This window comes from Salmo trutta, chromosome 5, assembly GCF_901001165.1.
Source record: "Salmo trutta chromosome 5, fSalTru1.1, whole genome shotgun sequence".
In the NCBI taxonomy this organism is placed as follows: Eukaryota; Metazoa; Chordata; class Actinopteri; order Salmoniformes; family Salmonidae; genus Salmo; species Salmo trutta.
Genome location: NC_042961.1, coordinates 65,768,781 through 65,795,826, shown reverse-complemented (window position 1 = coordinate 65,795,826; position 27,046 = coordinate 65,768,781). Strand labels below are relative to the sequence as shown.

The 27,046-nt window shown below is 40.3% G+C and overlaps 2 protein-coding genes across 5 annotated transcripts in view; both read right to left on the bottom strand.

The window, feature by feature from the left end:
- Positions 1-1,464: 1,464 nt before the first annotated feature.
- On the bottom strand, positions 1,465-27,046 carry LOC115194844 (equistatin-like). Of its 2 annotated transcripts, XM_029754766.1 has the most exons (5): positions 27,013-27,046; positions 12,218-12,281; positions 1,876-2,007; positions 1,682-1,777; positions 1,465-1,588 (listed from the first exon to the last, which is right to left on the bottom strand). In XM_029754766.1, exons 2-4 carry the CDS (start codon positions 12,267-12,269, stop codon positions 1,698-1,700), a joined length of 264 nt encoding a protein of 87 aa, XP_029610626.1. In that variant the 5' UTR covers positions 12,270-12,281; positions 27,013-27,046; the 3' UTR covers positions 1,465-1,588; positions 1,682-1,697. The 2 variants fall into 2 exon arrangements, with proteins under 2 accessions (XP_029610626.1, XP_029610627.1); XM_029754767.1 differs by lacking the exons at positions 12,218-12,281; positions 27,013-27,046 and adding an exon at positions 2,651-2,714.
- The window catches only part of LOC115194845 (equistatin-like), a 33,091-nt gene continuing 17,106 nt past the window's right edge, over positions 11,062-27,046 (bottom strand). The window contains exons 1-4 of one of the 3 annotated variants that reach the window (XM_029754770.1): positions 26,441-26,504; positions 25,670-25,801; positions 25,480-25,575; positions 25,272-25,395 (exon numbers count right to left, since the gene is read on the bottom strand). In XM_029754770.1, coding sequence (XP_029610630.1) covers positions 25,496-25,575; positions 25,670-25,801; positions 26,441-26,492 — 264 coding nt within the window. In that variant the 5' untranslated portion in view covers positions 26,493-26,504 and the 3' untranslated portion in view covers positions 25,272-25,395; positions 25,480-25,495. Of the gene's footprint in view, positions 11,186-25,271; positions 25,396-25,479; positions 25,576-25,669; positions 25,802-26,440; positions 26,505-27,046 lie in introns of those variants that run through there. The other 2 variants (XM_029754769.1, XM_029754768.1) reach the window with 2 other exon arrangements.

Sequence of the window (27,046 nt, the reverse complement as noted above, 5' to 3'; positions counted from 1 at the left end):
TAGATCGGCCAACATGCCCTTGAGTAGAGCATTGACCCTGGATGCTTCTGTGTGTCGCTCTGAATGGGAATCTGTTGGATGACTGGGATGATGTAGTTATTGAGCAGCTTCACTGCAAGTATATTGTATGTTTTGAATATTCAATAAATTAAACAAAAAATGTTTAAATATATTTTTCTTTAAAAAAAATAAGATAAAGAACTCAGCCAATGCAGTACGACTCAGCCCACACAGTATTTATGGATCTCAATTAGCTGCTGCCAAGGCAGAAGCTACTCATCAGAAGCTACCACATCTATAACACAAAATCCAAGTGTACATGGGTGTAGTGTGTATGTGTCTGTGTTGCTTCAGTCTCCACTGTTCCATAAGGTGTATTTATGTTTTTTTTTAAATCTAATCTTACTGCTGGCATGAGTTTTTTGATGTGGAATAGAGTTCCTATGTAGTACTGTGAAAGTAGTATCTTGGCAACAGTTCGAACATGAAGGCCTGATTCACCCAGTCTCCTCCGAACAGTTGATGTTGAGATGTGTCTGTTACTTGAACTCTGTGAAACACATTTGGGCTGCACTTTCTAAGACTGGTATCTCTAGTGAACATATCCTCTGCAAGAGAGTTAACTCTGGGTCTTCCTTTCCTGTGGTGATCCTCATGAGTCATCGTAGCACTTGGTTTTTGAGACTGCACTTGAAGAAAAGTTCAACGTTCTTTAAATATTCCGCGTTGACTGACCTTCCTTACAGTAACAGGCTGTTTCTCTTTGCATTGAGATGTTCTTGCCATAATATGGACTTGGTCTTAAAATAACAAATAGGGCCATTTTCTGTATACCACCCCTACCTTGTCACAACTGATCGGCTCCTACGCATTGAGGAAAGAAATTCCACAAACTTAGTCACACCTGTTAATTGAAATGCATTCCATGAATCTGGTTGAGAGAATGCCAAGAGTGTACAAAGCTGTCAAGGCAAAGGGTGGCTACTTTGAAGAATCTCAATATATTTTGGTTTAAGATGTGATTCCATGTGTTATGTCATAGTTGAAAATATTACAGATGAAAACCCTGGAATGAGTAGGTGTTCAAACTTTTGACTGGTACTGCAAATAGATCTAACCTATAGAAAGCTGATGGGATCCTCTTTCTAATAGAAGCCATGAGGCTGTTCTCACAATGGCATAGGTTATAGAAATGTTGCGCAACATGAGCTCATGAAATGTTTTACATTTGCATTGATGTCAGAGTGATTAGAGGGACAATGAAGTGCTGAGTACCAGGCAGTTAGCAAGTGTGGTAGGCTACTAATGACCATCACCAGCATCAGAGCTTGGAGAAGCATAATTACTAAAATATCACGTGGAATTTGACTGCCTTAATTTCTTGTAACTGCCGGTAATACAGTCCTACTCCTTCCTCCATTTCCCAGAAAAGGACTGGTTCAGATAATCACACCAACAATAAAGTAAGTAAATCAACAGATTAATCTCTGGATTTCTTCATGCATTTATATGGGACGTGAATCAGTTCCAGTCGCACAGTAAAGACAACTGTCCGTCTTTTCAAAGACTTCATTCCAACGCCTTTCATCTGCAATTAGACAAAAAACATTAACATCCAGAATCAGCTGCAAAGAAATAACATTTAGTGAATGAGTATGTATACACATACAGACACACACACCTTGGTGGAACAGTTGCTAGCAGTTGATAGCAGTGCCTGGTGGAGTCTCCGTACCCTGAATCTTCTGTCCAGTAGTGGTCACACACCAACAGTAACCTACCAGAAATAGACATGTTGCACATACAATATTTACTGTAACATTCAACTGAATTGGAGAATTTAGTGTGTGTGTGTATATGTGCGTCCGTGTTAACCTGTAGAGCCCGAACATTGCTTAGGGGTGTATCGTCCAGCGGCGTCACACGTGGGGATGTAGGCTCCAATTGGGCCATGTGTCGCGGCATATCTAGCACGCTCACAGGGGGTCATGGGTCGTAATGTAGCATCTGGACAAAGGTAACAGATTGATTGTAATGTGGACATAACATTGCAGCACATGCATGCCGGAATCTTGGGTTGTGTCTCATATGGGCCCTGGTCAGAAGTAGTTTATACAGAATAGGGTTCCATTTCAGATGTAACCTAGGTACTTCCTGGCTAAATATTGAAATTGCGCTACTTGTTTAAAAGCCCTGTGCAGTAAATTCAGTTTCTGTCTTTTGTATAACAGCTGATGAAACTAAGACTGAAAGTGGGGGTAAGTTGTGTCAGTGTTACTTCCTGACAATCCAATCATACATCCAGTTGAATGATCAAACCATTCATATTAGAATACCTCAGTCCAGCATCTAGACACCAATATACATCCCTGGAACAAGAGGAGTGGCAGGTAGCCTAGCGGTTAGAGAGTTGGGCCAGTTACACAAAGGTTCCTAGTTTTAATCCCTGAATGTCAAGTTAAAATATCTGTCTATGTGCCCTTGAGCAAGACAACCTTCTCTCCAGTGTCACGGTTGATAATGGCTGCCCAAGGGACAACTCGTTATGAAACAAAACATTAATACGTACGTGTGTGATTAGGACATATCAACACCCACTAACGTTTTTATTAAAATGTTGGTGAGTAAGTGTGAGGTACATCACTCTTACCTCCCATAGCAAAAGCTGTGCTAACAAGCAGAATGATGGTCAATATCGCCATGGGGATAGTCTCCTGAGAGAGAGAGAACAAGAGCGAGATTAGTTGAGCATTTTAAATCATCTGGAATGGCTGTGGGTACTAGAGGAGAGGTTGAGGAAACCCTGTGTTAAGTACAAAACTTATGCAACAATTGCTAAACCCAGTCCTGAGGACCCCAACAAGCGAGTATCGGCAACACGGCGCGCTACGATTCTTCCACTAAAATTCAGGTATCATCTAATCTATTGTATGTGGTTGAAGAACCTGGCACACAGGAATATGAATCCTTCCCAAATGGCTCCTCATTCCTTATGTAGTGAACCACCTTTGACAAGGGCCCACACTGCACTACGCAGGGAAGGGGAAGCAGACTAGATCTTGACAGAGACTTCAATTCACTACAAAGGTAACGATTAGTCTATGCTCTTACATTCAGGGGGTCGACCCACAAAAAGGGATCATATATATAGTGCACTACACTTGACCAGGGCCACATAAGATTAACGTGCCATTTGAGAGGCAGCTAGTCTACTAAATAATATCACAAGCTCACCTTCTGCACTCTTCCAAGGGATTCACTGGTTGTCTCTCTGTTGTCTGTGAGTTATGGTCTACCTCTTCCACCTCTCCTTTTAAAGGATCTGTCACAGGTGTGACTAGTTGCCTCATTAACCTCTTACATCTAGGGGGCAGTAATTTCACGGCTGGATAAAAAACGTACCCGATTTAATCTGATTATTAGTCCTGCCCAGAAACTGGAATATGCATATAATTATTAGCTTTGGAGAGAAAACACTCCAAAGTTTCTGAAACTGTTTGAATGGTGTCTGTGAGTATAACAGAACTCCTATGGCAGGCAAAAACCTGAGATGCTTCTGTTCAGGAAGTACCCTGTCTGAACATTTCTTGCCCTTCTTGATTCTCTCTATCGTTTACAAAGGATCTCTGCTCTTACGTGACACTTCTCACGTCAACAATGGAGTCTCACAGCCCGGGAAAAACAGGAATGATGTCATTCAAAGCCCTGGCTGAAGCACACGAGAGCAAAAGCTGAGTGGTCAGTCAATGGACTAAGCCTTAGGCGCGTGACACGCCCCGCCCCCGGCTTTCGGTTTTTTCCTCAGTTTACAGACAGGCAGATTCCCGGTCGGAATATTATCGCTTCTCTACGAGATAAATTGCATAAATATTGGTTTTAAACAGCGGTTGACATGCTTCGAAGTACGGTAATGGAATATTTCGAAATTTTTTGTCATATTTTGCGTCATGCTCGTGGCCGAGATTTAGCGTTGGGATAGTGTCTAGAACGCACGAACAAAACGTCGCTGTTTGGATATAACGATGGATTATTTGGGACCAAACCTACATTTGTTATTGAAGTAGAAGTCCTGGCAGTGTATTCTGATGAAGAACAAGCAAGGTAAGAACATTTTTCTTATAGGAAATGTGATTTTGGTGAAGGCTACACTGGGTGGGTGTCTAAATAGCTAGCCCTGTAACGCCGGGCTATGTACTTACATTATTGCAAAATGTGCTTCATCCGAAAAGCTATTTTAAAATCGGACATATCGAGTGCATAGAGGAGTTCTGTATCTATAATTCTTAAAATAATTGTTATGCTTTTTGTGAACGTTTATCGTGAGTAATTTAGTAAAATCACCGGAAGTGTTCGGTGGGAATGCTAGTTCTGAACGTCACATGCTAATGTAAAAAGCTGGTTTTTGATATAAATATGAACTTGATTGAACAGACATGCATGTATTGTATAACACAATGTCCTAGGTGTGTCATCTGATGAAGATCATCAAAGGTTAGTGCTGCATTTAGATATGGTTTGGGTTTATGTGACATGATATGCTAGCTTGAAAAATGGCTGTGTGATTATTCCTGGCTGGGTACTCTGCTGACATAATCTAATGTTTTGCTTTCGCTGTAAAGCCTTTTTGAAATCGGACAGTTTGGTTAGATAAAGGAGAGTCTTGTCTTTAAATAGCTGTAACATAGTCATATGTTTGAAAAGTGTAAGTTTTCGGATTTAGAGGAGTTTGAATTTCGCGCCCCGCCCATCATTGGATATTGGAGCAGACGTTCCGCTAGCGGAACGTGTAGATGTAAGAGGTTTTTAACCCAACGAGAGATCCCGATGTCGGCCATTAGCTGGTGGTGTAAAGTACTTATGTAAAAATGATCTAATTCACACACTTATCAAGAGAACATCCCTGGTCATCCCTACTACCTCTGATCTGGCAGACTCACTAAACACAAATGCTTCCTTTGCAAATTATGTCTGAGAGTTGGTGTGACACTGGCTATCCATAATCAAATAAAAAAAACAAGAAAATGGTGCCGTCTGGTTTGCTTAATATAAGGAATTTGAAATGATTTATACTTTTACTTTTGATACTTAAGTATATTTCATCAATTACATTTCATTTTGATAATTCAGTATATTTGTTGAAACTTTTAGACCTTTACTCAAGTAATATTTTACTGGGTGACTTTCACTTTTACTTGAGTGATTTTCTCTGAAGGTAGCTTCATTAGGCAGTGAAGAGAGTAGTAGAGGAAGATGGGTCCAGGTTCGAGGGATCCTGTTGTGGTTGTAGCTGCAGAGAACTCCTTGGGTTATGAGATTTTACTGCAGAAGAGTTACAAGGTGTGATGAACGATAGTGTCCCGTTCTCCGAGGCTGCCGGCCTGCTGTAGGACAAAGCCCGCGCAGAAGGACTCAGCCCATGCAGTAGGACTCAGCCCACTCAGTTGTACTCAGCCCATGCACTACGACTCAGTCCACCCAGTAGGACTCAGCCAACCCCATAGTATGATTATGCATTAATGCTTTTGTTGTAAAATAATATTTTTATTGTGAAAATTATCTTCCCCAAACATGAAACTCATGCGCTGCATGTGCATGCCAGTTAGGCTCTTCACCCATTGTAAAGAGGTTATTTGGCCACTTTAGTTGTAATACAAATGTAGCCAGGTGGTTAAATGGCATAGTTGTATTCATTTATATCCACTAGATGGCACTGTAACTTTAATAGATTCATAAATAAGGTGTGCAAGCAATTATGGGATTGTGCAAGCGCAGCGTGTAAGAGTGAGAGCAAGCAATTACACTGGAGAGCTACTGAAATCCATTGTGGTTCCAACGTTACTTTGGATTGGCATGGGGATGTTAGCTTCTTGCTAGCTGAATACCAGTGCTCTCAGAGACACGTTGTGGAGTTAATGATTACATTATTTAAAGCTGCTGTATGGGTGAGGATCTACTGTTCCGTGTGGGGTTAGGGTATCACGTGGACAGTGTGTTTAAAGCCGAGCCACTACTCAGATTGTTTTTACACACTTTAATAACAGATTTATCTCACTTGATTGTGATTTAGACTACATTTTACTTTAAGGTGACTTCCTCTATTAGTGATTTCCCTTCTACATTATCCTATTTTGAATGTAAGCTTCGACAGTATAAACAACCCCAAATCATTTTGTGTCCTGTGCTGGATTGACTTTCGCCAGGCTACACAAACCTTATCAAAACATATAGGCCTATTGGCTAGGCTACATGAGGTGTTGCACTAACATATGAAAAAGTTGCAATTGTTCCTTGCCTTACACTGGGCATCATTCACAAGTGATGGGATAATGTTGTCACCCATCAGACTATTCTTGATTGAATCTTGTCTTTACATGTACTAAATAATATTTGTGAAATTTGTTTTGATTTAGAATGGACAATAATCATGCACCTGTCTGGAATCGGGCAGGGGAAAAAATACATTTCATCTATGCACTTAAATAGCGAATGGAGGATTCTTTTCCCTTGCTTCATTTTCATGCCAGCCAGGTAGGCTATACTCCTGTTGTAAATATAAGCAATGTTCTTAATATTAGGAAAGTTGATAAATACAGCACGAGTCAAAAGTTTGGACACACCTACTCATTAAAGGGTTTTTCTTCATTTTTACTATTTTCTACATTGTAGAATAATAGTAAAGACATCAAAACTCTGAAATAGCACATATGGAATCAAGTAGTGAACAAAAAAGTGATTTAACAAATCAAAATATATGTTATATTTGAGATACTTCAAAGTAGCCACGCTTTGCCTTGATGACAGCTTTGCACACTCTTGACATTCTCTCAACCAGCTTCAACTGGAATGCTTTTCCAACAGTCTTGAAGGAGTTCCCACATATGCTGAGCACTTGTTGGCTGCTTTTCTTAACTCTGTGGTCCAACTCACTGAGGCTGCACTCGTGGACGTGGTAAAAGACCTTTTAATGGTGTCAGACTGAGGCTCTTCCTCTGTCCTCGTGTTCCTAGACCTTAGGGCTGCTTTGATAACATAGATCACCACATTCTTTTGGAGAGATTGGAAACCCAAATTGATCTACACAGACAAGTTCTGTCCTGGTTTAGATCTTATCTGTCGGAAAGGTATCGGTTTGTCTCTGTGGATGGTTTGTCCTCTGACAAATCAACTGTATATTTCGGTGTTCCTCAAGTTTCCGTTTTAGGACCTCTATTGTTTTCATTATCTATATATTTTACCTCTTGATGTCATTCGGAAACATAATGTTAACTTTCACTGCTATGCGGACGATACACAGCTGTACATTTAGATGAAACATGCTGGAGCCCCAAAATTGCCCTCCCTGGAAACCTGTGTTTCAGACATAAGGAACTGGAAGGCGGCAAATGTTTTACTTCAAAACTCAGAGAAAGCAGAGATGCTAGTTCTAGGTCCCAAGAAACAAAGAGATCTTCTGTTGGATATGACAATTAATCATGATGGTTGTAGTGTCATCTCAAATAAAACTGTAAAGGACCTCAGAGTTACTCTGGACCACAATCTCTCTTTTGATGAACATATCAAGACTGTTTCAAGGACAGCTTTTTTCCATCTCCCTAACTTTGCAAAAATCACAAACTTTCTGTCCAAAAATGATGTAGAACAATGCTTTTGTCACTTCTAGATGAGAGTACTGCAATGCTCTACTTCCGGCTACCAGGATAAAGCACTAAATAATCTTCAGTTAATGCTAAACACGGCTGCTAGAATCTTGACTAGAACCCAAAAAATGGTCATATTACTCCAGTGCTAGCCTCTCTACACTGGCTTCCTGTTAAGGCTAGGGCTGATTTCAAGGTTTAACTGCTAAACAACAAAGCATTACATGGGCTTGCTTCTATCTATCTTTCCGATTTGGTCCTGCCGTACATATCTACACGTACAATCTGGTCACAAGACGCAGGTCTCCTTATTGTCCCTAGAATTTCTAAGCAAACAGCTGGAGGCAGGGCTTTCTCCTATAGAGCTCAATTTTTATGGAATGGTGTGCCTGTCCATGCGACAGGCACAGACTCTGTCTTGACCTTTAAGTCTTTATTGAAAACTCATCTCTTCAGTAGGTCCTATGATTGAGTGTAGTCTGACCCAGGGGTGTGAAGTTGACAAAAAGGCACTGGAGCGATGAACCACCCTTGCTGTCTCTGCCTGGCTTGTTCCCCTCTCTCAAATGAGATTCTCTGCCTCTGACCCTATTACGGGGGCTAATTCACTGGCGCTCTTCCATGCCGTCCCTAGGAGGGGTGTGTCACTTGAGTGGCTTTAGTCTCTGACGTAATCTTCCTGTCTGGTTTTGAGGCCCCCCTCGGGTTCATGCCGTGGGGAAGATCTTTGTGGGCTATACTCGGCCTTGTCTCAGGGAAGCAAGTTGGTGGTTGAAGATATCCCGCTAGTGGTTTGGGGGCTGTGATTTGGAAAAGTGGGTGGGGTTATATCCTGCCAGGTTGGCCCTGTCCGGGGGTATAGTCGGACAGGGCCACAGTGTCTCCAGACCCCTCCTGTCTCAGCCTCCAGTAATTATGCTGCAAAAGTTTGTGTCGGGGGGCTAGGGTCAGTCTGTTAACCTCACTAGGGTAGGGGGCACTATTTTCACTTCCGGATGAAAAGCATGCCCAAATTAAACTGCTTGCTACTCAGGCCCAGAAGCTAGGATATGCATATAATTGGTGGATTTGGATAGAAAGCACTCAAGTTTCCAAAACTGTTAATATAATGTATGTGAGTATAGCAGAACAGATATGGCAGGCGAAAACCTGAGAAAAATCCAGCCAGGAAGTGGGATTTTTTTTATTTTTGTAGTTTCTAGTGAATGCCATTACAGTATCTATTGACTTAGGACTCAAATTGCACTTCCTGTGGCTTCCACTGAGGATTGATTATAAATATCGTTTGACATGTTTCTACAAACTTTACTGATACTTTTCAGATTTTGTCTGTCTGTTGTGACTGCCTTTGAGCCTGTGGATTACTGAACAAAACGGAGGATTTTGAATATAAGGAGAGACTTTATAGAACATTTATTGAGTAAATGGGAGTCTTGTGAGTGCAACCATATGAAGATCATCAAAGGTAAGTGATTCATTTTATTGCTATTTCTGACTTGTGTAACTCCTCTACTTGGCTGGTAACTGTTTGTAATGATTTGTCTGCAGGGCGCTGTTCTCAGATAATCGCATGGTATACTTTCCCCATAAAGCCTTTTTGAAATCTGACACCGTGGCTGGATTAACAAGAAGTTAATCTTTAAACCCATGTATAATACTTGTATGTTTTATGAATTTTATGAGTATTTCTATTTTTGAATTTGGCGCTCTGCAATTTCACTGGATGTTGGCCAGCTCGGACGGTAGCGTCCCACACCCCCTAGAGAGGTTAAATCTGGAGTATTTCTCCTGTTTTATCCGGTGTCCTATGTGTATTTAATTATGCACCCTCTAGTTCTTTCTTTCTCGTTCTCTTCTCCCTTAAGACCTGAGTCCTAGGACCATGCCGCAGGGCCACCTGGCTTGACGACTCCTTACTGTCCCCAGTCCACCTGTTCTGCCTGCGGCTATGGAACCTTGACCTGTTCACTGGACGTGCTACCTTGTCCCGGACCTGCTGTTTTCGACTCTCTCTATACCGCACCTTCCTAGGTTCCTCCCATTCTAGGGAGTTTTTCCTAGCCACCGTGCTTCTACATCTGCATTGCTTGCTGTTTTAGGCTGGCTTTCTGTATTGCACTTTGTGACATCGGCTGATGTAAAAAGGGCTTCATAAACACATTTGATTGATTGAACTCATCCCAAACCATCTAAATTGGGTGATTGTGGAGGCCAGATCATCTGATGCATCACTCTCCTTATTGGTCAAATAGCCCTTACACAGCTGAAGGTGTGTTGGGTCATTGTCCTGTTGAAAAACAAATTATAGTCCCACTAAGCCAAACCAGATGGGATGGCGTATCACTGCGGTAGCCATGCTGGTTAAGTGTGTCTTGAATTCTAAATAAATCACTGACAGTGTCACCAACAAAGCACCATCACCTCCATGCTTCACGGTGGGAACACCACATGCGGAGATCCATTCAACTACTCTGCGTCTCACAAAGACAGATTCCCACCGGTCTAATGTCCATTGCTTGTGGTTCTTGACCCAAGCAAGTCTCTTATCGTCCTTTAGTGGCTTCTTAGCAGCAATTCGACCATGAAGGCCTAATTCACGCAGTCTCCTGAGCAGATGTCGAGATGTCTGTTACTTGACCTTTGTGAAGTGTTTATTTGGGCTGCAGAGGTAACTGGGTCTTCCTCATGAGAGTCATCATAGCGCTTGGTTTTATAGACTGCTCTTGAAATGTTCCGCATTGACTGACCTTCCTGTCTTAAAGTAATGGGATGTTTCTCGTTGCATTGAGCTGTTCTTGCCATAATATGGACTTGGTCTTAAAATAACAAATAGGGCTATTTTCTGTATACCACCCCTACCTTGTCACAACTGATCGGCTCTTACGCATTGAGGAAAGAAATTCCACAAATTAGGTCACACCCGTTAATTGAAATGCATTCCATGAATCTGGTTGAGAGAAAGCCAAGAGTGTACAAAGCTGTCAAGGCAAAGAATCTCAATATATTTTGGTTTAAGATGTGATTCCATGTGTTATGTCATAGTTGAAAATATTACAGATGAAAACCCTGGAATGAGTAGGTGTTCAAACTTTTGACTGGTACTGCAAATAGTAGATCTAACCTATAGAAAGCTGATGGGATCCTCTTTCTAATAGAAGCCATGAGGCAGTTCTCAGACAACTGCATAGGTTATAGAAATGTTGCTCAACATCAGCTCATGAAATGTTTTACATTGATGTCAGAGTGATTAGAGGGACAATAGAGTGCTGAGTACCAGGCAACTAATGACCATCACCAGCATCAGAGCTTGGAGAAGCCTAATTACTAAATGGTCACGTGGAATTTGACTGCTGGTAATACAGTCCTACTCCTTCCTCCCTTTACCAGAAATGGACTGGTTCAGATAATCACACCAACAATAAAGTAAGTAAATCAACAGTTTAATCTCTGGATTTCTTCATGTATTTATATGGGATGTGATTCAGTTCCTGTCGTACAGTAAAGACAACTGTCCGTCTTTTCAAAGTCTTCATTCCAACGCCTTTCATCTGCAATTAGACAAAAACATCCAGAACCAGCTGCAAAGAAATAACATTTAGTGAATGAGTATGTATACACACACACCTTGATGGAACAGTTGATAGCAGTGCCTGGTGGAGTCTCCGTACCCTGAATCTTCTGTCCAGTAGTGGTCACACACCAACAGTAACCTACCAGAAATAGACATGTTGAACATACAATATTTACTGTAACATTCAACTGAAATAGAGAATTTAGTGTGTGTATATGTGCGTCCGTGTTAACCTGTAGAGCCCGAACATTGCTTAGGGGTGTATCGTCCAGCGGCGTCACACGTGGGGATGTAGGCTCCAATTGGGCCATGTGTTGCGGCATATCTAGCACGCTCACAGGGGGTCATGGGTCGTATCCCAGCATCTGGACACAGGTAACATACATTAATTGTAATGTGGACATAACATTGCAGCACATGCATGCCGGAATCTTGGGTTGCGTCCCATATGGGCCCTGGTCAGAAGTAGTTTATACGGAATAGGGTTCCATTTCAGATGTAACCTAGGTACTTCCTGGCTAAATATTGAAATTGCGCTACTTGTTTAAAAGCCCTGTGCAGTCAAAATTGAGTTTCTGTCTTTTGTATAACTGATGAAACTAGGACTGAAAGTGGGGGTAAGTTGTGTCAGTGTTATTTCCTGACAATCCAATCATACATCCAGTTGAATGATCAAACCATTCATATCAGAATACCTCAGTCCAGCATCTAGACACCAATATACATCTCTGGAACAAGAGGAGTGGCATGTAGCCTAGCGGTTAGAGAGTTGGGCCAGTAATACAAAGCTTCCTAGATTTAATCCCTGAATGTCAAGTTTAAATATCTGTCTATGTGCCCTTGAGCAAGACAACCTTCTCTCCAGTGTCACGGTTGATAATGACTGTCCGAGGGACAACTGGTTATGAAACAAAACATTAATACGTACGTGTGTGAATAGGACAGATCAACACCCACTAACGTTTTTATTAAAATGTTGGTGAGTAAGTGTGAAGTACATCACTCTTACCTCCCAGAGCAAAAGCTGTGCTAACAAGCAGAATGATGGTCAATATCGCCATGGTGATAGTCTCCTGAGAGAGAGAGAACAAGAGCGAGATTAGTTGAGCATTTTATATCATCTGGAATGGCTGTGGGTACTAGAGGAGAGGTTGAGGAAACCCTGTGATAAGTACAAAACTCATGCAACAATTGCTAAACCCAGTCCTGAGGACCCCAACAAGCGAGTATCGGCAACACCGCGCGCTACAATTCTTCCACTAAAATTCAGGTATCATCTAACCTATTGTATGTGGTTGAAGAGCCTTGCACACAGGAATATGAATCCTTCCCAAATGGCTCCTCATTCCTTATGTAGTGAACCACCTTTGACGAGGGCCCACACTGCACTACGCAGGGAAGGGGAAGCAGACTAGATCTTGTCAGAGACTTCAATTCAATACAAAAGGTAACTATTAGTCTATGCTCTGAAATTCAGGGGGTCGACCCACAAAAAGGGGTCATATATAGTGCACTACACTTGACCAGGGCCACATAAGATCAACGTGCCATTTGAGAGGCAGCTAATCTACTAAATAATATCACAAGCTCACCTTCTGCACTCTTCCAAAGGATTCACTGGTTGTCTCTCTGTTGTCTGTGAGTTATGGTCTACCTCTTCCACCTCTCCTTTTAAAGGATCTGTCACAGGTGTGACTAGTTGCCTCATTAACCCAACAAGAGATCCCGATGTAGGCCATTAGCTGGTGGTGTAAAGTTCTTATGTAAAAATTCTTTAAAGTACTACTTAAGTAGTATTTTGGGGTATCTTTACTTTACTACTTCTATTTATTTCAACTTTCACTTCACTACATTCCTAAAGAAAATTATGTACTTTTTACTCCATACATTTTCCCCGACACCCAAAAGTACTCGTTAGATTTTGAATGATTAGCAGGACAGAAAAAATTATCTAATTCACACACTTATCAAGAGAACATCCCTGGTCATCCCTACTGCCTCTGTTCTAACAGACTCACTAAACACAAATGCTTCCTTTGCAAATTATGTCTGAGAGTTGGTGTGACACTGGCTATCCGTCATCAAACAAATATGAAAAAAAATAAAAAATAACAAGAAAATGGTGCCGTCTCGTTTGCTTAATATAATGAATTTGAAATGATTTATACTTTTACTTTTGAACTTTAGTATATTTTATCAATTACATTTAATGTTGATACTTCAGTATATTTGCTGAAACTTTTAAAACTTTACTCAAGTAATATTTACTGGGTGATTTACACTTTTACTTGAGTCATTTTCTCTGAAGGAATCTTCATAGGCAGTGAAGAGAGTAGTAGAGGAAGATGGGTCCAGTTTCAAGGGATCCTGAGAGGCTACCTGTGAGTATGCCGAGGCCAATAGAGAGTGATAGGAATAACATGTGTTTCAGTAAGGTTGGTTTCTTAGCATTCATAGCCATGGTTATCAACTGTACCGCAGAAATGGAACATAAATCACTGAAAATAGATGTTGTGGTGGTAGCTGCAGAGAACTCGTTGGGTTAGGAGATTTTACTGCAGAAGAGTTATAAGGTGTAATGAACGATAGTGTCCTGTTCTTCCAGGCTGCCGGCCTGATGTAGGACAAAGCCCATGCAGTAGAACTCAGCTCATGTAGACTTGCATCCAAGCCCATGTAGACTTGCATCTTCAGAGCGTAGCTTGATTGTGCGTCACATGCAATCAATCAAATGTATTGATAAAGCCTATCATACGTCAGCTGATGTCACAAAGTGCTGTACAGAAACCCAGTCTAAAACCCCAAACAGCAAGCATTGCAGGTGTAGAAGCACAGTGGATAGGAAAAACTCACTAGAAAGGCCAGAACCTAGGAAGAAACCTAGAGAGGAACCAGGCTATGAGGAGTGGCCAGTCCTCTTCTGGCTGTGCCGGGTGGAGATTATAACAGAACATGGCCAAGATGTTAAAATGTTCATAGATGACCAGCAGGGTCAAATAATAATAATCACAGTGGTTGTCGATCATTCAGAGCATCTCTATCGCTCCTGCTGTCTATAGAGAGTTGAAAACAGCAGGTCTGGGACAGGTAGCATGTCCGGTGAACAGGTCAGGGCTCGATAGCCGCAGCAGAACAGTTGAAACTGGAGCAGCAGCATGGCCAGGTGGACTGGGGACCACCCATATCTTGTTGTTGGGGACCACCACCCATAAAAAAACAGTGTCTGGCTAAAGAGACAAGACTAACAAGGGAAATCCATGAACTAATAGTACAGGTAGATAGCAATAAAAAAAGATACTACAGAGATACAAAATAATTTAGAGAAAAAACAAATAGAACATGAGGAACTTATTCAAGAACAATCTAATGTAATCTATTACAAAAATAAAACAAACTGTATGGAATATGGAGAAAAATGCACAAATTATTCCTGAATACAGGAACGCTAACAAAAATAATTTACAGAAACTCGTTACTGAAGACGGAGTCATCTATGATTCTCCCGATGATATTTTAAAAGAGGAAGCTAATTATTTTAGGCAGATGTTCACTTTTCGCCTCATCCTTTCCCACTGAATGAAGATTATACATTTACATTTTAGTCATTTAGCAGATGCTCTTATCCAGAGCGGCTTACAGTAGTGAATGCATACATTTCGTACATTTCATACATTTTTTTCCCCCCGTATTATGGTAAACAATTCTTTCCAAATAATATAAAAAAATTGAAAATTAACCTCTCTAGGGTACTCAACAGCCAGTGGAATCCCGTGGCGCGTTATTCAAATACCTTAGAAATGCTATTACTTCAATTTCTCAAACATATGACTATTTTACACCATTTTAAAGACAAGACTCTCGTTAATCTAACCACACTGTCCGATTTCAAAAAGGCTTTACAACGAAAGCAAAACATTAGATTATGTCAGCATAGTAACCAGCCAGAAATAATCAGACACCCATTTTTCAAGCTAGCATATAATGTCACAAAAACCAAAACCACAGCTAAATGCAGCACTAACCTTTGATGATCTTCATCAGATGACACTCCTAGGACATTATGTTATACAATACATGCATGTTTTGTTCAATCAAGTTCATATTTATATCAAAAACCAGCTTTTTACATTAGCATGTGACGTTCAGAACTAGCATACCCACCGAAAACTTCCGGTGAATTTACTAAATTACTCACGATAAACGTTCACAAAAAACATAACAATTATTTTAAGAATTATAGATACAGAACTCCTTTATGCAATCGCGGTGCCCGATTTTAAAATAGCTTTTCGGCAAAAGCACATTTTGCAATATTCTGAGTACATAGCTCGCCATCACGGGCTAGCTATTTTGACACCCACCAAGTTTGGCACTCACCAAACTCAGATTTACTATAAGAAAAATTGGATTACCTTTGCTGTTCTTCGTCAGAATGCACTCCCAGGACTTCTACTTCATCCACAAATGTTGTTTTGGTTCAAAATAATCCATAGTTATGTTCAAATATCCTCTGTTTTGTTCTTGCGTTCAAGACACTATCCGAAGTGTGACGCGCGGATGCGTATCGTGACAAAAAATTCTAAATATTCCATTACCGTTTTTCGAAGCATGTCAAACGCTGTTAAAATTCAATTTTTATGCGATTTTTCTCGTAAAAAAAGCGATAATATTCCGACCGGGAAACCCTGTTTTTGTTCAAAGACTCAAAATCTAAAATGGACTCTTCACGAGCACGCGTGCCCCCGTGTCATTGTTCTCAGATTGACCACTTACCAAATGCGCTACTGTTTTTCAGCCATGGGCTGCAAAGTCATCATTCAACGTTCTGGCGCCTTCTGAGAGCCTATGAGAGCCGTAGGAAGTGTCACGTTACAGCAGAGATCCTCAGTTTTCAATAAAGAGAGTGTAGAAGGCCAAGAAATGGTCAGAGAGGGCACTTCCTGTACAGACTCTTCTCAGGTTTTTGCCTGCCATATGAGTTCTGTTATACTCACAGACACCATTCAAACAGTTTTAGAAACTTTAGGGTGTTTCTATCCAAATCAAACAAGTATATGCATATTCTAGTTTCTGGGCAGTAGTAATAACCAAATTAAATCGGGTACGTTTTTTATCCGGCCGTGCAAATACTGCCCCCTACCCTAGAGAGGTTAACAAATGTACAGAAAGATCAGTGCGAAGGCCAAATTACAGAAGAAAAACGTTTTGAAACTATTAAATCCTTTCAGTCTGGGAAAATCACAGGGCTTGATGGCATACCGGTAGAGGTATATCAAGTTTTTTTTATATACTAAAAGCTCCATTGTTAGATTTGTTTTAACTACTCCTATAGAAATGGTAGTTTGTCAGGTATTCAGCAGGAAGGTCTGATTTCTCTATTATTAAAACACTACCCAGATGGCAAATATAAAGACCCAGTCTATCTAAAAATCTGGAGGCCCCTTACACTTCAATATTGTGATGCAAAAATACTAGCAAAATGCATAGCACTCAGAATTAAAAGGGTTTTACCTGGTATTGTTCATCCTGATCAGACAGGTTTTTTACATGGACGATACATTGGAGATTATATACGACAACTACTAGAAATAATAGAACATCATGAAACATATAATAAGCCAGGAATGGTATTTTATAGCGGATTTCGAAAAGGCATTTGATAAAGTAAAACTGGATTTTATTTATAAATGCCTGGATTTTTTCAATTTCGGCAATTCTCTTATAAAATGGGTAAAAATAATGTATAGCAACCCCAGGTGTAAAGTAGTAAAATAACGGCTACTTCTCAGAGAGTTTTGAATTGTCAAGAGGAGTTAAACAAGGGTGTCCGCTGTCACCATATCTATTTGTTATGGCCATCGAAATGTTAGCTATGAAAATCAGATCCAATAACAACATTAGAGGATTAGATATCCAAGGTTTAACTTCTTGAGGCTACCTGGGACGTTAGCGTTCCCCCCGTGGCGCACCCTATCAACTGCAGGTGCATTTCAAGAGCGGCAAATTTGAAACCAAATAAATATACAAATTCAAATTTCTCAAACATACAACTAACTTACAGCCTTTGAAAGATAAACATCTTCTTAATCTAACCACGTTTACCGATTTCAAAAAGGTTTTACGGGGAAAGCATAAAGTTAGGTTATGTTAGGAGAGTACATTGACAATAGCGGTGTGCAATGCATTGTCGATTCAAAGACAGGCTTCACCAAAACCATACAATCAGCTAAAATTATGCACTAACCTTTTACAATCTCCATCAGATGACACTCCTAGGACATTATGTTAGACAATGCATGCATTTTTAGTTCTATCAAGTTCATATTTATATCTAAAAACAGTGTTTTACTATGGCGTTGATGTTCAGGAAATCGTTTCCCTCCAATACCGGCAGTCTAGTCATGACGACAAAATAATTAATTAATATTAGAAAACATTGCTAAAATATTATATTGTCATTCAAAGAATTATAGATTTACATCTCTTGAACGCAATGGACTTGTCAGATTTTAAATTAACCTTACTGGGAAATCACACTTTGCAATAATCTGAGCACTGCGCCAGAAAAATACGCATCGCGATACAGACTAACCGCCATGTTGGAGGAATCTAAAATCGAAAATACTATATAAATAATCCATTACCTTTGATTCTCTTCATCAGATGTCACTTCCAAAGAGTCCCAGGTCCATAACGAATGTTGTTTTGTTCAAAAAAGCTCATCATTTATGTCGAAAAACCTCCGTGTTGTAGCGCATGATCTAAGCCAGCCGGACTTCACTTCACTTCAAGAACGGAAAAAATATATTTCCGTTCGTTCAAACATGTCAAACGTTGTATCGCATAAATCATTAGGGCCTTTTTTAACCAGAACATGAATAAAATTCAAGGCGGACCATTGGGTTTTCTTTTAAAACGTTTCGGAATGAGAGTACCCACCATCAAATCGCGTGCCAGGGTGAATGATGGACCATCACGTTCCATGGCTCTTATTCGGTCAGATCTCACTGTAGAACACTCAAAACACTTTGTAAAGGCTGGGGACATCTTGTGGAAGCAATAGGAAGTGCCAGAATATACCTCACCCCCTTTGTTTTTCAATGGCATAGGCTCAAAGTCAATTCAACACATCAGGTATCCACTTCCTGTCAGAATCTGTCTCAGGGTTTTGCCTGCCAAATGAGTTCTGTTATACTCACAGACACCATTCAAACAGTTTTTGAAACTTTAGGGTGTTTTCTATCCACATATAATAAGTATATGCATATTGTAGTTACTGGGTAGGTGTAGGAGGCATTTAAAAATGGGCACATCTTTTTTCAAAAAGTCTCAATACTGCCCCCTATACCCTAACAGGTTAAAACAAAGGTGTCCATGTATGCCGATGGCTCAAGTTTTAAATTAAGTCCGCAAGCTAGATCTCTGCAATGTGTCATTGAAGATCTAGATAACTTTTCTGTACTCTCTGGACATAATCCTAATTATGATAAGTGTTCAATATTATGTATTGAATCCTTAATAAAAAATCTACTTTTACATTATCCTGCAGTTTACCCATAAAATGGGCTGATGGTGAAGTAGACATACTCGGTATTCATATCACAAAAGATATAACTAATCTCTACACAATGAATTTCAAAATAAAATGTGCCCATCTATATAATGAATATGATTTGGGTGGGTTGAGATTATTAACCTGTTAGGGTATAGGGGGCAGTATTTTCACGTCTGGATAAAAAAATGTAGCCGATTTAATCTGGTTACTAATCCTACCCAGTAACTACAATATGCATATACTTATTATATATGGATAGAAAACACCCTAAAGTTTCAAAAACTGTTTGAATGGTGTCTGTGAGTATAACAGAACTCATTTGGCAGGCAAAACCCTGAGACAGATTCTGACAGGAAGTGGATACCTGATGTGTTGAATTGACTTTAAGCCTATACCATTGAAAAACAAAGGAGCTGAGGAATATTTTGGCACTTCCTATTGCTTCCACAAGATGTCCCCAGCCTTTACAAAGTGTTTTACAGGTAACGAGTTCAAACAGGTGCAGTTAATACAGGTAATGAGTGGAGAACAGGAAGGCTTCTTAACTCTTACATCTACACGTTCCGCTAGCGGAACGTCTGCTCCAATATCCAATGATGGGCGGGGCGCGAAATTCAAACTCCTCTAAATCCGAAAACTTACACTTTTCAAACATATGACTATGTTACAGCTATTTAAAGACAAGACTCTCCTTTATCTAACCAAACTGTCCGATTTCAAAAAGGCTTTACAGCGAAAGCAAAACATTAGATTATGTCAGCAGAGTACCCAGCCAGGAATAATCACACAGCCATTTTTCAAGCTAGCATATCATGTCACATAAACCCAAACCATATCTAAATGCAGCACTAACCTTTGATGATCTTCATCAGATGACACACCTAGGACATTGTGTTATACAATACATGCATGTCTGTTCAATCAAGTTCATATTTATATCAAAAACCAGCTTTTTACATTAGCATGTGACGTTCAGAACTAGCATTCCCACCGAACACTTCCGGTGATTTTACTAAATTACTCACGATAAACGTTCACAAAAAGCATAACAATTATTTTAAGAATTATAGATACAGAACTCCTCTATGCACTCGATATGTCCGATTTTAAAATAGCTTTTCGGATGAAGCACATTTTGCAATAATGTAAGTACATAGCCCGGCGTTACAGGGCTAGCTATTTAGACACCCACCCAGTGTAGCCTTCACCAAAATCACATTTCCTATAAGAAAAATGTTCTTACCTTGCTTGTTCTTCATCAGAATACACTGCCAGGACTTCTACTTCAATAACAAATGTAGGTTTGGTCCCAAATAATCCATCGTTATATCCAAACAGCGACGTTTTGTTCGTGCGTTCTAGACACTATCCCAACGCTAAATCTCGGCCACGAGCATGACGCAAAATATGACAAAAAATTTCGAAATATTCCATTACCGTACTTCGAAGCATGTCAACCGCTGTTTAAAACCAATATTTATGCAATTTATCTCGTAGAGAAGCGATAATATTCCGACCGGGAATCTGCCTGTCTGTAAACTGAGGAAAAAACCAAAAGCCGGGGGCGGGGCGTGTCACGCGCCTAAGGCTTAGTCCATTGACTGACCACTCAGCTTTTGCTCTCGTGTGCTTCAGCCAGGGCTTTGAATGACATCATTCCTGTTTTTCCCGGGCTGTGAGACTCCATTGTTGACGTGAGAAGTGTCACGTAAGAGCAGAGATCCTTTGTAAACGATAGAGAGAATCAAGAAGGGCAAGAAATGTTCAGACAGGGTACTTCCTGAACAGAAGCATCTCAGGTTTTTGCCTGCCATAGGAGTTCTGTTATACTCACAGACACCATTCAAACAGTTTCAGAAACTTTGGAGTGTTTTCTCTCCAAAGCTAATAATTATATGCATATTCCAGTTTCTGGGCAGGACTAATAATCAGATTAAATCGGGTACGTTTTTTATCCAGCCGTGAAAATACTGCCCCCTAGATGTAACAGGTTAAAGAAAAAGTAACAGGTCTGTGAGAGCCGGAATTCTTACTGGTTTGGTAGGTGACCAAATACTTATGTCATGCAATAAAAAGCAAATTAATTACTTAAAAATCATACAATGTGATTTTCTGGATTTTTGTTTTAGATTCTGTCTCTCACAGTTGAAGTGTACCTATGATAAAAATTACAGACCTCTACATGCTTTGTAAGTAGGAAAACCTGCAAAATTGGCAGTGTATCAAATACTTGTTCTCCCCACTGTATGTCACAAAAACCCAAACCACAGCTAAATGCAGCACTAACCTTTGATGATCTTCATCAGATGACACTCCTAGGACATTATGTTATACAATACATGCATGTTTTGTTCAATCAAGTTCATATTTATATCAAAAACCAGCTTTTTACATTAGCATGTGATGTTCAGAACTAGCATACCCACCGAAAACTTCCGGTGAATTTACTAAATTACTCATGATAAACGTTGACAAAATACATAACAATTATTTTAAGAATTATAGATACAGAACTCCTTTATGCAAACGCTATGTCAGATTTTAAAATTGCTTTTCGGCGAAAGCACATTTTGCAATATTCTGAGTACATAGCTAGGTCATCACAGGCTTGCTAATTTGACACCCACCAAGTTTGGGGCTCACAAACTCAGAATTACTGTAAGAAATATTGGATTACCTTTGCTGTTCTTCGTCAGAATGCACTCATTTACGTCATTTACGTCATTTTTAGCAGACGCTCTCATCCAGAGCGACAAACAAATTGGTGCATTCACCTTATGATATCCAGTGGAACAACCACTTTACAATAGTACATCTACATCTTTTTTGGGGGGGAGGGTAGGGGGGGGGTTAGAAGGATTACTTAATATCAATAGAGATGCAACAGAAGGACAACAAATTGTCAGACAGGGCACTTCCTGCATGGAATCTTCTCAGGTTTTGGCCTTACATATGGGTTCTGTTATACTTACAGACACCATTCAAACAGTTTTAGAAACTTCAGAGTTTTTTCTATCCAAATCTACTAATAATTTGCATATTCTAGTTTCTGGGCCAGAGTAGTAACCTGTTCAAATTGGGTAGGTTTTTCATCCGGCCGTGAAAATACTGCCCCCTAGCCCAGACAGGTTTAATTGAAAATGATACTTTTTTAAAAGTAACTCTCTTTTTCAAACAAGCATTGCAGAGTTGGCTACAATTTCAATGTTATCCCCCTGAAAACATAGATTCAAATATTACAACACATATTATGGCTGAAGTCAACTGTGCTGGTTGATCAAATACCTGTATTTATTTTTTTACATTTTGCAGAGGCTTTTATCCAGAGCAACTTACAGTAGTGAATGCATCTATTTCATAATATTTTGTGGGTTTTTCGTACTGGTCCCCCGTGGGAATCAAACCCACAACCCTGGCGTTGCAAACACCATGCTCTACCAACTGAGCCACACGGGACTACTTGGGAAAATGGGAAATATGTTTGAACAGGGTATTTTGTTCATTAATGATATTGTAAATTGGAATGGTGGAGTTATGGCCTTCATGGAGTTATCAGAATTGTAAAGAAAGGTCTGCTCAATCCAAGAGTACAACCAATTGATTACAGCATTACCCCAAAAATGGAGGAGGCAAGTGGCAGCGGGAGGAGGTAGGGAACTGGTCTGTCTGCCCAACATAAAGGATCAAACCTTGCGGAGGAATCAAAATAGCATAAATAGGAAAGTATACCAGTTTCATTTGAGGACCAGGATGTTGACAACTGTGCCATACAGATTGCAAAATAGTTGGGAAGAGATTTGAGTTGATATATAAAACGCAAGATTCAAGACTTTGTGCTTTTCAGCTAAAATTATTATATAGAATTCTTGCTACCAACAAAATGCTGAATATTTGGGTAATAAAATCATCGAAGCTCTGCAGATTTTGTTGTGAGGATACAGAATCAATAGACCATTTGTTTTGGTATTGCCCTCAGGTAGCCTGTTTCTGGTCTCAGGTTCAGGAATGGCTGAAAATGCAGTCAATTACTAATATACTAAAACTCTTAGTAAAAGTATTTATCTTCAACTCGCAATCTGTGGATTCTATTCGATTACATAGATTGATATTGTACGTTAAACATCACAGCATAGTTGAAAGATATGTGTTGCGTTGGAAACCCGAAGTGGGTGGCCAGCAGAGATTCATGGGATGGGCTGAGGGAAGCTGAGGGTTGGTATGTGGAATTGGAGACAAGTGGGAGTGGAGTTGCTGTGTGGGAGATAGAATGATGGTCAAAGATAAAAGTCAAAATAAAACATTTAAAAAAGTACATTTGAATGACACTAAGTGGCAGTGTTTTTACAACAAATGCAGGTTTGCCTGAGGCTGATGCCGTGCAAGTGTTTGTGAACATGCATATACACACCCTCTCATTCAAATAAACACATGCAAGAACACACACATGTAATAGTGCCAGACATGCACACAAACATTTACAGTTGGCGTTGCTGTTATGATTTAATTGTCCTTGATATCCTTTGTTTTAAATGTATTATTTTTTAATTGCGTTGTTGTTCGCTGTTTTCTTCTGTCTTTTCCTTTTTTCTCTTTAGTTCATTCTCATGGTTGTTGGTGCATTGGGGGGGTTCTTGGGGGTGGGGAATGGAATTAATTGTATTTTTTATTTGTTATTATTTTTCTTCCTGGGGGGGCTGTGGGAGGGGTCTCAAATGGTTGAGGGACAGCTATTGGGGAACTGTGGGGGGATCTTGGAGGGTTCGGGTTCACGTTTTTGGCCTGGTGGTAGATCGGCCAACATTATATTTACATTTTAGTCATTTAGCAGACACTCTTATCCAGAGTGACTTACAGTAGTGAATACATACATTTCATTTCGTACATTTTTTTTGTACTGGCCCCCCATGGGAATCGAACCCAAAACCCTGCCGTTGCACATACCATGCTCTACCAACTGAGCCACAGGGAGGTTAATTTTTTTAAATTTTTTGAGCAGAGAATTGACCCTGGATGCTTCTGTGTGTCGCTCTGAATGGGAATCTGTTGGACGACTGGGATGATGTAGTTATTGAGCGGCTTCACTGCAAGTATATTGTATGTTTCGAATATTCAATAAAGTAAAAAAAATAAAATACAATATTTTAATAAAATAATAAAAAAGGACTCAGCCAATGCAGTACGACTCAGCCCACGCAGTATTTATTATGGATCCCCATTAGCTGCTGCCAAGGCAGAAGCTACTCATCCTGGGGTTCAGCAAAATTAAGGCAGTTATACATTACCATACATTCATAACAGATTTCAGGGCCCTACTCTACCACATATGTATAACACAAAATCCAAGCGTACATGGGTGTAGTGTGTATGTTATCGTGTGTTTGTATGCATGTGTCTGTTTGTGTTGCTTCAGTGTGTATTGTTTTTTAAATCTAATCTTACTGCTGGCATGAGTTTCTTGATGTGGAATAGAGTTCCATGTAGTACTGTGCACCTCCCATAGTCTGTTCCGGAAATTAGCATCTTGGCAGCAATTCGAACATGAAGGCCTGATTCACGCAGTCTCCTCCGAACAGTTGATGTTGAGGTGTCTTACTTGAACTCTGAAACACATATTTGGGCTGCAATTTCTAAGACTGGTATCTCTATTGAACATATCCTCTGAAAGAGGTAACTTTGGGTCTTCCTTTCCTGTGGTGATCCTCATGAGTCATCGTAGCGCTTGGTTTTTGAGACTAAGAACGTTTCTTCAAGTGCAATGTTCCGCATTGACTGACCTTCCTGTCTTAAATGGGCTTTTTCTCTTTGCATTGAGCTGTTTTTGCCATAATATGGACTTGGTCTTAAAATAACAAATAGGGCCATTTTCTGTATACCACCCCTACCTTGTCAAAACTGATCGGCTCTTACGCATTGAGGAAAGAAATCCCACAAATTAAGTCACACCTGTTAATTGAAATGCATTCCAGGTGACTACCTCATGAATCTGGTTGAGAGAATGCCAAGAGTGTGCAAAGGGTGGCTACTTTGAAGAATCTCAATATATTTTGGTTTAAGATGTCAACTATGACTTAACACATGGAATCACATCTTCACTATTCTACAACGTAGAAAATATTACAGATGAAAACCCTGGAATGAGTAGGTGTTCAAACTTGACTGGTACTGCAAATAGATCTAACCTATAGAAAGCTGATGGGATCCTCTTTCTAATAGAAGCCATGAGGCTGTTCTCACACAATTGCATAGGTTATAGAAATGTTGCGCAACATGAGCTCATGAAATGTTTTACATTTGCATTGATGTCAGAGTGATTAGAGGGACAATAGAGTGCTGAGTACCAGGCAGTTAGCAAGTGTGGTAGGCTACTAATGACCATCACCAGCATCAGAGCTTGGAGAAGCCTAATTACTAAATGGTCACGTGGAATTTGATTGCTGGTAATACAGTCCTACTCCTTCCTCCATTTCCCAGAAATGGACTGGTTCAGATAATCACACCAACAATAAAGTAAGTAAATCAACAGTTTAATCTCTGGATTTCTTCATGCATTTATATGGGACGTGAATCAGTTCCAGTCGTACAGTAAAGACAACTGTCCGTCTTTTCAAAGTCTTCATTCCACCGCCTTTCATCTGCAATTAGACAAACATTAACAGCCAGAATCAGCTGCAAAGAAATAACATTAAGTGACTGAGTATGTATATACAAACACACACCTTGGTGGAACAGTTGCTAGCAGTTGATAGCAGTGCCTGGTGGAGTCTCCGTACCCTGAATCTTCTGTCCAGTAGTGGTCACACACCAACAGTAACCTACCAGAAATAGACATGTTGCACATACAGTAAATATTGTAACATTCAACTGAATTGGAGAATTTAGTGTGTGTGTATGTGCGTCCGTGTTAACCTGTAGAGCCCGAACATTGCTTAGGGGTGTATCGTCCAGCGGCGTCACACGTGGGGATGTAGGCTCCAATTGGGCCATGTGTCGCGGCATATCTAGCACGCTCACAGGGGGTCATGGGTCGTAATGTAGCATCTGGACACAGGTAACAGATTGTAATGTGGACATAACATTGCAGCACATGCATGCCGGAATCTTGGGTTGCGTCCCATATGGGCCCTGGTCAGAAGTAGTTTATACGGAATAGGGTTCCATTTCAGATGTAACCTAGGTACTTCCTGGCTAAATATTGAAATTGCGCTACTTGTTTAAAAGCCCTGTGCAGTCAATTCAGTTTCTGTCTTCTGTATAACAGCTGATGAAACTAAGACTGAAAGTGGAGGTAAGTTGTGTCAGTGTTACTTCCTGACAATCCAATCATACATCCAGTTGAATGATCAAACCATTCATATCAGAATACCTCAGTCCAGCATCTAGACACCAATATACATCTCTGGAACAAGAGGAGTGGCAGGTAGCCTAGCGGTTAGAGAGTTGGGCCAGTAACACAAAGGTTCCTAGTTTTAATCCCTGAATGTCAAGTTAAAATATCTGTCTATGTGCCCTTGAGCAAGACAACCTTCTCTCCAGTGTCACGGTTGATAATGGCTGCCCAAGGGACAACTGGTTATGAAACAAAACATTAATACGTACGTGTGTAAATAGGACAGATCAACACCCACTAACGTTTTTATTAAAATGTTGGTGAGTAAGTGTGAGGTACATCACTCTTACCTCCCAGAGCAAAAGCTGTGCTAACAAAAAGAATGATGGTCAATATCGCCATGGTGATAGTCTCCTGAGAGAGAGAGAACAAGAGCGAGATTAGTTGAGCATTTTAAATCCTCTGGAATGGCTGTGGGTACTAGAGGAAACCCTGTGTTAAGTACAAAACTTATGCAACAATTGCTAAACCCAGTCCTGAGGACCCCAACATGCGAGTATCGGCAACACGGCGCGCTACGATTCTTCCACTAAAATTCAGGTATCATCTAATCTATTGTATGTGGTTGAAGAGCCTGGCACACAGGAATATGAATCCTTCCCAAATGGCTCCTCATTCCTTATGTAGTGAACCACCTTTGACGAGGGCCCACAGTGCACTACGCAGGGAGGGGAAGCAGACTAGATCTTGACAGAGACTACTATTCACTACAAAGGTAACTATTAGTCTATGCTCTTAAATTCAGGGGGTCGACCCACAAAAAGGGGTCATATATATAGTGCACTACACTTGACCAGGGCCACATAAGATTAACGTGCCATTTGAGAGGCAGCTAGTCTACTAAATAATATCACAAGCTCACCTTCTGCACTCTTCCAAGGGATTCACTGGTTGTC